At 38.0% G+C, this 11059-nt stretch overlaps 1 protein-coding gene across 7 annotated transcripts in view; it reads left to right on the top strand.

Moving 5' to 3' along the window:
- ptbp2a (polypyrimidine tract binding protein 2a) overlaps positions 1-9453 on the top strand; it is a 55874-nt gene extending 46421 nt beyond the window's left edge. For all 7 annotated transcript variants that reach the window (XM_017433994.3, XM_017433995.3, XM_017433996.3 and 4 more), the window contains 3 exons: positions 3269-3485; positions 5997-6074; positions 6612-9453. In XM_017433994.3, the coding sequence (XP_017289483.2) occupies positions 3269-3485; positions 5997-6074; positions 6612-6741 (425 nt within the window). In that variant the 3' untranslated portion in view covers positions 6742-9453. The remainder of the gene's footprint in view (positions 1-3268; positions 3486-5996; positions 6075-6611) is intronic.
- Positions 9454-11059: the final 1606 nt, after the last annotated feature.

An 11059-nucleotide genomic window follows, 5' to 3' on the forward strand; every position in this document is an offset into this window, starting at 1 on the left:
AAAACAGTCTCATAGCAGAGTTAGCATTAGCATTAGCAGAGTTAGCATATTACCTTTTTCTGCTCCGTGTCGGACTTCTTGAACCAAATCACAGACGTCCCCCTGGTTTTGGTAAAAGTCTTTCTTCTTGGGCTGCCTGCTAGCTGTCTCTACTTGTTGCGACCCCAAGTTTGATACTTCGTGCGTCTCCATCTTTCAGCACCTCTGGTGAAAACACCGGGCCGCACAGAAAGCCGCTGCCGTAAAGCAGCGTCATGTCGCAAAACGGAGGTGCTTCGCAAAATAGTTATTTTTTCTTATTATTTATCACTTCTATAAACTGAATTTATGCAAAGTGACAACACTAATACATTCGTCGTAGCCTATGTTATGAAATATTTACATGAATCATTGATACAATTATGATAGAAACGAAAGAAGAAAATATATCACGATAGACACTTTCTATCGTCCCCACGATATGTATCATTATATCGCCCAGCACTACATACATCCATCCATTTTCTTTACCAACGACACAAAGAATTCGAGTTATGTTTTGCTTTGAATAACAGCAATTTGCATTTGCAACCAGTGACAGTTCTTTCTATGTGGAGTGCATGTGTGAGGTTTGTTCGAGTAGAGAAGGCCCATATGCGATTGTCACGCTTCTCCACTGATCAACAGGTATAGTTCTGGTATAAGAGTGCCGTCCCTCAAAAGTTCCTGCCTCTCTCTTGCCACTCCATTAATATTTTGGTAGATACACCCCTAACTGTAGCCAGTTTCTCTAAGATAGATATTTGAGCATTCTACTTATTCTTGATTTAGAGTTAATTTAGGGTTGGGTGATTGGACAAATACATCGGCCATCAGAGATTGGAGTCCATCAAGCAACAGATTTTTATTTATGGGCAATACTTTCTGTTTTATTTTAGTTTAGGTTTCCCTTTCAAGAGTTTGGAGCTATAAATGATGGTACACTTAAAATGCAAACTCAAACACAATGTTATCCACGCTGCAAATTTTGTGACAATGTATTCTTGACCAAAGACAACATGCAGTTAAAAATGATTTTAAAAGTAAAAATTATTTTAGAAAAACCACAGGAGTCATTAGGCAGCTGCATAAAGAACCAAGTAAAAGAGAGTTTAGCCTCACGGACAGTAAATTATCACTGTAATGCGTTATGGTGGCTGTTTCACAATCAGCTATCAGCTGTTAAACACAGACTCTGACAAATTAAACAAATATATTTGTTTTAATAATATTACGCTTATCAATAAAAGCTGTCTATCTGTGGCAGCTTCCTCCTGTGTCCTGCGGCGCTCTCGTCCCTGACTTCTGGCCGTGCATCATAACGCAACACTGATGGTGAGGCTTTATGGGTTTAAACCCCCATTTTCTCGATCAGTGCTTATTCAGTTATTTTTGCATTAAGGTTTTGTTCAAAACAGTGACGCCATGGCTAGTTAAGGTTTCTAACTGAACTAACAATAATTGTGGTGACACTTTTCCTCTTCTCCTCCTCTGCGTCTGAAGTTAACGTGTCCGTTCTCGGTGTGATAAATTCGACTGTAGCTTTTACTTGCTTTTACCAGGTCTGGTTTATTTATTGTTGAAATGTTTTGAGGAACTCATTGTTTTAAAAATATAATAAATCATCAATGTAGTTAAACAGCATGATTATAATTTTAGACTTGTGTAAAAATCATGTGTTTCAGAGACTAGTTGAATATCATTGAACAGGAAGTAACATTTAAAAAACATTTCCTTCTAAGAATCAAACACGTGACAAAAGCCATTGTTATGATTGGCTGCACATCACTGGCTTTGACCAGAGATATAGCTTGCATATGTAGTATAGATTTGAGCATAAACATCAAATACTCAGGTTTAAAAGCATCAGAGCATCAATATCTCACTGGCAAGAACCGATTCTGATTCCTGAAATTATAAGCAGAGACTCATCAGACCAGACCAGAACGATTCCTGCCCCCTTTTAACCAGTGAGACTATTTGGAGAAGCTGCTGACCCAATAACCACTCAGTGACTTTTGGGCTCTATCTGCCCGATGCTTCCTATTGGTTTACGAGGATTATCCTCCTGCTAAAGGTGGTATCTCACTGGACTGGACTGGAAAGCTCAACCAATTTTACAGATATTGAACTAAAGTTTGATATGCTAGTAGCTGAGACGGATTCCCAACACATAGTCTGAGCATTACACAACACATGAGATCACACATAATGATATTTTTTGATGTTCGGCTGAAATGTCTCTAATTCCGCCCCCTCTCATCATAAACTGTTCTTAGTTTAAGGTTCTGGCATGAAAGGTGCCAAGCGATATGCATTAGTTCAAGGACATCTAGGCCTTTATTTACCCCTGCTTAACATTGAACGGTTGTGTTGAAGGTCTTTGTTGTTCAGATATTTGATACAACAGATCGTATCTTTCTTTGAGACTGTGGTTCAGTTCTGATTGTATTTACTCTGACAAGAAGAAGAATGTGTCCGGCCACGCTTTGGCCAAATTTTCTGCAGCGGATGCATTACGTGTTCTTTGAAGCCACAGACGCTGGGCCAATGTGTTTTTCAAAGATGTAAAACTTTTTGAGCTTTTCATGTTCTGTAGATCTGATGCTGCCTTAGATTGTCAGCCAGGGTCAGAGGAGATGGTTTAATGGCTTTCTCTGGTTTGTGCAGGAGCTCCCAAAGCCAGAAGGTTTTGTGCAAAAGGCCGTACAACATTTTTCATTTGCAAAAAAAAGAATCCTCAATAGTTTTGATTTTTGAATTTATTACTAAGCTATTGGTGGTTTGAATGTGTTTTGTCTGTGTTGCCCTTGCAGAGTAACTTAAGGGCTACTTTGAAGCAGAAAACACAAACAGACATGCAGAACAAACAACATAAAACTTGTCTTCTCCAAACATGTTTTACAATCTCAATCTTTAATTAGATTTAATTTCAGCTCATATTTACAAATTTCCACTTTGCTACTTTTCCTGAGCTTTAAAGATGAAAAGCTTAATTTTTTTATATTAAAAAATTGAAGTTTATAGGTGAAGTAAAAAGTTTGTAATGTTCAAATATTTTAAGCTTATTAAAGTGTTTTTTAAATGGAAAATCAAATGAAGTGTCCTTCACTGAGTTTTAATCTTAATTTTGTATGATTTTAAAGATCTGTCAGGTTTTTAAATAACTGACAGGATTTTAAAATTTTTCTCATCTACATCAAAGTTGGGTGACACTGTCTCTATTTTTTTTTATCTGTTCTGGTCACAGCAATGAGCCACCTGAATGGACAGAAGATGTATGGGAAAATAATAAGGGTGACGCTGTCCAAGCACCAGACGGTAGCTCTGCCCCGGGATGGGCTGGACGACCAGGGTTTGACCAAGGACTATGCCAACTCCCCACTTCATCGCTTCAAGAAACCTGGATCCAAGAACTTCCAGAACATTTTCCCACCTTCAGCCACTCTTCACCTGTCCAACATCCCGTAAGTCCTGGTCTGTCCGGTAATGTTCACCCCATCAGAAAGTAATACTCTGTGAACTCACTCTTGTTCTGTATTTGGCGTGATTGTGTAAATGCTGAGTCAGCATTCACACCATTGTTCTCCTGTTTATATTTTCGTTCAAAAATTTTTGGGAGACTGAAACTACTGCAGTATACTTTCAGCTATTTTAACTATTCATATATCAAAATGTTCAGCTTGATCTGGATATTATGGCAACATCTTTTGGTCTTTGTGACTTTTAGAAGCTTTGAAATATTAAATGTACTTGGCTTTTTTACTTAACTCTAATGGAGAACTTTTCCTTAAAAATCTTAAAACCTTGTGCTCTTTGATCTGCTCCTCCATGCTTGCTTCATTTTTAGCTTTGAGCTACTGTTTTGCTGTTTTCAACAATTATCTTGTGTGAGGTTCTGTGAAAAGGTCATGAACAAAAAAATATCTGTTGTAATGGCTAATAATATTAATATAACATATAAATGCACATATATTTTCATACACGTTACATATAAATATATACATCCTTGTCAAGTTGAATGACTGTGGTTCTCAGTTCAGAATGATCTGACAATCTGGACCTTTGAAAAGGACCTTTCTAATCCAGTTGGTATATGTAGGTGGAGTTGCAGATTTACAGTTTAACAGTTTTAGCCTCCTGGCCAGCAGAGTTGTGAATGCTATTAAAGAACTTTTCAGAAGGAGAGAGAGAGAGTAAGTGAAATAGACCACAAACTGATCAATACAGTTAAAACATTAGGACTGATATCTTCACCAGTTATGTTAGACATTGTAAGAAAAATTTCAGACCAGACCCTCTTCATGAAGGAACAGCTCCAAACGTGTGTGAGTAGTTTGCTGTGTTATGTTGGCAGCATTCACCCAGAGGGGACACTGTGTCTAATAGTTTTGTGATACTGGCTTTAGTACAGTGAGCTCGATGTACAATCCAACATTGCATGAAACTGCACAGATCGAAGATCTGTGTACCTTCTTCCCTCAAACAGTTTAACCCAGTTTGAATTTATGTGAATATATAGAAAAGATTGTCCCTCTCGTTGAGGGGAGAGTTTACAGAAACACTACAAAGGAGTTCTAGGGATGAGCTCCTGGCATAATGTTGAGCTTGAAGGTATCTTAAAAAGTTATTTGCTAGCTGTTGAAAAGAAGAATTAACATACAAATCTCTCCTCCTCATCAAAAGGAGTCAGTTCAGGTGGTTCGGTTATCTGATTAGGTTGCCTCCTGGACGCCTTCCTATTGGAGATTTTCAGGCGTGTCCCACTAGGACAGGGGTGTCCAAAGTCGGTCCTCGAGGGCCGGCATCCTGCATGTTTTAGTTCTCTCCCTAGTGGTTGTAACAACCTCCTCAGCAAGTCAGTGTTCTGCTTAGGCCTTCTAATGAGCCATCATTTGATCCAGGTGTGTAAAACCAGGGAGAAAACTAAAACATGCAGGATGCCGGCCCTCGAGGACCGACTTTGGACACCCCTGCACTAGGAGGAGACCCTGGGGCAGACCTAGAACTTTCTGGTTGTGTTATGTATCCTCTCTGGCCTAGGAACACCTTGGAGAGTGTTGCTGTGGAGAGGGAGGTCTGGTTTTCTCTCCTGGACATGTTGCCTCATTGACCTAACCATGGATAAATAGTAGAGAATGGTTGGATTATTTACCGTATTTTCTGGTCCATAAGGCGCACTTTAAAGCCTTCAATTTTCTCAAAAAACAACAGTGCGCCATATAATCCTGTAGTGCCTCATATATGTAGGAAGTTGTAATGTTTTAGTTCAACTTTGGTAAACTACAAAGCTGCACCACTTCCAGCATTAGGCCCCCACATACTCGGTCATACTCTGTGCATACTGTCTGTGTCGAAGAGATCGCTTGCCTCTTAGCTTTAAAAAAACAAAAGAAAGAACGTGCTTTTAGCCCTGTTTCTTCACCACCAGGGCAGCCACCGCACACCTGCCAGCGCTGCACAGAGAGCGGCAGTCACGCTGCACGCTGGCGCCGATTCTCATCTCAGAGCAGTTGGTGTTGCACACAAAACAGTTCGACATGAACCCTGTTTCTCGCCAGACAGTTTATTGTGCGACACCAAGTATGCTTATTTGGTCATAAAAAGTAAACTTTGCGCGGATGTCCGCCTTGAATCCGCGCAAACCTCCGCGGAATGAAGTACGTCCGAGTGTGTGGGGGCCTTTACGTCTGTGCAGTAGTCTCCGAAAAGACTGGGCTGTTTTGTTTTGCTTAATGCGCCTTATATATGACAAAAGTTTGAAAATGAACCATTTATTGATAGTGCGCCCTATAGTGCAGAAAATACGATATATATGTGTGAATTTTGTTGACCTACTATGTTTTCTTTTGATTGAATCTATCTACTTTGTTCCTTCTTTTCTTTGTGGACTGTTGAGAGATTTTAAGATAAAATAAAGTTTTTAAATCTGATGTGGTGAACTGACCTCCTTTCTCTCTTTTTCTTCTGATTAACAGGCAGACTGTGACAGAGGAGGACCTGCAGCTGCTCTTTTCCAACACAGGAGGCACTGTGAAAGCGTTCAAGTTTTTCCAGTATGTAGTCCTATCCATCACTTATCTGTAGACCTATCCTTCATATCCACATAGTTGCTTTTCTGTTAATAGTTTCTTTTGTACGTTGTTTGCACTCAAACTGTTTCTGTGTGCTTTCAGCTTTTTCAACCATGCAAGTATCAGGACATTGCAGTTATGACTGTTGTTGTTGTGACTTTTATACTTTTTTTAATTATTTAACTTTATTTACATTTTTTCTCAGAAATCCATAAAAATCTTTAAATCCTTGAAAAACATAAAAAGAAAAAGTGTACTACTGTTACTGTTTTGAAGTTTAGCTTTTAGCCACTGTTCTGCTAATTTTAGCTTTTCGCTAATGTTTTGCTCATTTTATTTTTTAGCTTTCGTTCTGATTGTTTTTACTTTAACAATTCAGTTTCAGCTTCTTCAACAAGTTTTCAGTCAAGTCTTTCAGCACTCAGCCTCCACATTGCATTTTCAAAGAAAATGCTTCTTTTTCTAATCAAGTCCAGATTTTCCTCCGATGCAGATTAAGCCGCTCTCCGCTTCTTCTAGGGATCATAAAATGGCTCTGATCCAGATGTCGACAGTGGAGGAGGCCATCCAGGCTCTGATTGATCTTCATAACTACAACATGGGAGGAAATCAGCACCTGAGAGTTTCTTTCTCCAAGTCCACCATTTAAAACTGAAACCAACAGACTCTGGGCTGGGGGACCACATACATGGATTCTGTTTTCTATGAGTTTGGTATTCTGTCATTCCTTCAGAGACAATAAACCCTTTGACTTGCTTTTTTATTTTAAGAGAAGATTTTTGAATGTTTTTCAGGTATTAAATGTACCTCCATATTTTTATGTTGACATGATTGATTGATTGTTCCCCTTGTATGATCATTAGATGTAATGTTTCATTGATTTAGTCGAAGAGAAAAATCCTACTTATGTGCCTTACTTGTTAATCAACAGTTTTCACAGCAGGACGTGTTAAATCATTGAGAGAGAGAAAAGCTCCATCTGTATTTGAAACTTTTAAGATTTCGGAGAGAACTTTATTTAGCTTGATTCCAACTTCTGAAGGTCTTTGGTTGAGCAGCAAGAGAACAGAATACTCCTGAGGCGACATGTTAGACATCTTACAACAGTCAGGGACAGCCAGTTTAAAGGGATAGTTCATCCATATTGAAGTAGGTTTCTGCTTATAAGTTATAAATATTTAATGTCTTACATGTTGTAGATTGCTCTTTGAATGACCTCAGTTTAGAGATATAGTTAGATTCTAACAGGACTGATGAGCTAACAGCTAGTCCAAACACTGGATTGCTATTGTTATAAAACCACCTTCAATCTCTAAAACTTCACAGTTTTTAATGTAAACACTAATTATAAATCTTTGCGGTTATTTATGTGGAATTCTGTAGGTAAAGACACACATTTGTTGGTACCCTTCCAAAATAATAATTAAAAAAAAAACACCCAACTGATGTTTCTGGCCAAAAAGCTCCAGTTTTGTCTCATCTGTCCCAGAAACCTTGGTTCTTGTCAAGATGAATTTTGGTGCATTCCTGCTGGGCTTTATGTATTTTTCTGTCAGTAGTGATGCCACCTGGTTTTGTTCTATGAAACCAATTATGATTCATCATGTGACAGACAGCGCAATCAGAAAGTGTGCTTACCTTAACCTCGAAGTTCACCTTGAATGGTTTTGGATGGTTTCCTTGTTTGTTTTTCTACCATTCGAAATATTTGTCTGATTAACCTACAGTTGCAGTTCCTCTTGCGTTCATGTCTTAGGAGGTTGGTTACAGTTCCATGAACCCTCTACTTTTTAATAATACTGGCAGCTGTGGTCAGAGGAGCATGAAGCTGCCTGGAGATAATCTTGTAGCCTTTTCCTTTAACATCAATATCTATAATATTACTTCTAAACTCTTCAGACAGCTTTCAACTTTTCTTTCTCTGTTCCATGTTCAGTGTGGTGAACATAACCATACCAAACTACCCAGTGGCTGTTTTTCTCCTAAATAGGCTGAATGGTTGATAAAAAGCTTGTGGGCACCTGTGATACTAATTAGGATCAAACACTTAGTTTGAAACATGGCTATAATACCAAGATTAACAGTCTTTTTAAGGGACCGACAAATATATCCATACAAAATTATTTTAGCACATCTGTAAAATAAATATTTTTTTTCTCCAAATTAGACTGGTGCTTTTAACTGAAACACTTTCACATAAACAAAGCATTGTTTCCGTGAGCTATAAGCAGGGCAACAATTATATCCACCTGTGTTTACAAGATAAATAGCAACAGCAGCAGTAACATGTAGGACTTCTGGGCATCCATAGGTCACATCTGGCAAAGGTTCCTTAATATTTTGGCCAAAATCACTGGATTGCAAAACTGACAATGGTCTCTACAGGTCTTTAACTGAATTGTTCAAAAGGCTGTCTACAACAGTTAGGATCTAATGTTGACACAGAAACCCACTTCAAAATGGCTGAAGTATCCCTTTAACTTGAATTGTTACTCCACAGGGGGGTTGTTGTAAAGTTGTTCTCTCCAGAATTTATTTATTTTTAATCTGAGCTCTCAGGACTTGACATTTCTGTTTGAGTATTTTAAGTATTTTCCATAGCCGTGAGGTGAAGCGGTCTGTTTTCTTGGGAATGCAGTGATGATGGGAAATTTCAAAGTGTTGCATGCTGTGGAAGAAGTTCCAGTGTCCCACTGTGATTTTATTGTCCTGTGGCCGTTTATACGGGAGGGCTACTCAGTTGGACCAAAGTTTTGTGCCTTTAGTGACTCTTGAATTTATTTAAATTTTTTTGAAGGGGGGGGGCAACAACATTTTTTTTAGAACTTTATAGTTGAATCTTGAGTAAACATGCTTGGAATTTTTACTGTCAAGTTACTACTAGTGTTTTTTAAGATCCAAAAAGACACTTTGTCTGAAATTGGAGTTGTGTATTTTTATTTTTTTTCTTGCAGCTCAAAACTGGAGATGTGTGTTCCAATGGGCACCACTAAAGAGTGGGTTCTTCTCAAACATGTGGCGGCGGAACGTATTTTCCTGCTTTTTGAGTTTTTCGTCTCTCATTCTGTCTCTTGTATTTTGTGTTTGCTCTCTAGCATGCTTAATAAAACCCTTCTGTAGCTCTGCAGCCACACCGTCTGACTCTCCTCTCTGTGTTGTTGGCTTCACTCACTTAAACCATGGTCAGCTCAAGGGTGGGACGGATGCCAGAATCCATTTTGGAGCTACTTTAAAATAAATTCTAATGGGCCAGATTGAGTCATGTGATAGAAGTAACTCACAGGACAACATGTTTTCCCACCCTGCCAACTGACATCTACTCTGTAAATGTTTTTCTGTCATTAAAGGTAAAACAATTATAGACTTTTTCCCAGCGTGCACTTTCGTCAGAGTTGAGAAGTAACTGTGCCACTGCAAATAAAATTGCTCTCTTATTACGATGTTTGCAGGTCAGTCCGGTTCTTCTATAGGCTGGCACCCTAGCTTTATCACATTTCACAGTAAATGTTTTCATAACTGGAGATCTTTAATTATATTTTACTTAAATGGTATGCAACAGTTCATTCACAAGATAGCCCAGAGCTAAAACATCCAGCTGTTCATCTTCTGTGTACAGTTTGTGTATTTTTGTTATGGGAGAAATAGAATTCTACCACCGTACAAACATTTACAGTAAATTTACATTTCCACTCCAAAGATTTACAGACAAATTAGGAAATCTGAGTATGGAAAGGTGTTGGAATGCAGTTAGGAGTTAAATTTTTTGTTTGTTTTTGATGTTGTATGCCAGCAGAACAAAATCTAATCACATGAAAACAAAACACAACCAAAATCAGCAAAGTAATAGCTGCATTATTTGTATTCAAAGATGTCAGGTAGGAGCTATCTTACTAAATACTTTAGTGTGTAAGAATACTGACAGCTAATCTCATTACATGAGTGTTCCTCTCCTCAGGGTTGGAAAACCTAGGTATGGTGGTGTCATCACTGTGATTTGATATTGAACATGATGCAATTTGGTAGAACAAAAACACAAACTACTCTATTGCTGAGGGTTTTTTTTTTATTTGCTTGTAAAAGGAAAAAACCTGGCTTAGGGTAACCTGTTACCTCCACGACTCCAGAAGAAAATGCATGGATGGCAAAATATTTTAATTCATTATGCCAAGTATTGGTTTCTCCTGCCAGTATGTGATCATCAGCAAGTAGAATGCAACAGAGAGAAGAGCACAAGCAACTGCTGAATAAGCCTTGGATTGCCCTTGTTTTGCACTTTCTTTGTTTCATTTCTTTCATTTTGCAATCAAACCACTTCTGCATAGTTTGTGCTGTTTTAACTGTTCATATATCAAAACGTTAAGAACACAAATATGTAAATTATATACCAAAGTGTGTAGCTCAATTAGGAATAGTGTGCTGTTACTTTGGTAGAGATACTCCACTGAATGGAGACAAACTTCAGAAAAAATGCATGAGAGAAAAGAATGGTGATCAATGGAATTTTGTTGAAATCTTTGATAAAACTCAATCCTCTTTGGATCTCTATAGCTTAGATTTCTCCGTAGAAACATTATTCAGAGTTTAAACAGGTCACAGAAAGTTGGACTTATATGACTGAACAGGCATTTTGATATATTTACCAGTTTTTATGCAATTACTATCTAAGTTTTAAAATATTTGGAGATTTTGCCACAAAATATTCAACTGACAGTTGATGTCACACACTCAAACTCTTCTTACTCCCACAATCTTTACACTTCTTATGTATCATGTACATCAGAACATAGGTGTTGTTATCTTCTTTCACCAGGTGTGTTAATTATCTTTACAGGTTTGTGGTTTTTTCTCGAAGCCCACTCACCCAAATTTTCATTGACTTCCATTGTGTCTGCTCAGTTTTTTCTTCAAAGCTTGAAGTTAAAGGTTGTTTTTTTTACTTGTAGAAACATGCAAATTTAATGTGTGGC

The sequence above is a fragment of the Kryptolebias marmoratus genome, linkage group LG21 (assembly GCF_001649575.2).
Source record: "Kryptolebias marmoratus isolate JLee-2015 linkage group LG21, ASM164957v2, whole genome shotgun sequence".
NCBI classification, from domain to species: domain Eukaryota; kingdom Metazoa; phylum Chordata; class Actinopteri; order Cyprinodontiformes; family Rivulidae; genus Kryptolebias; species Kryptolebias marmoratus.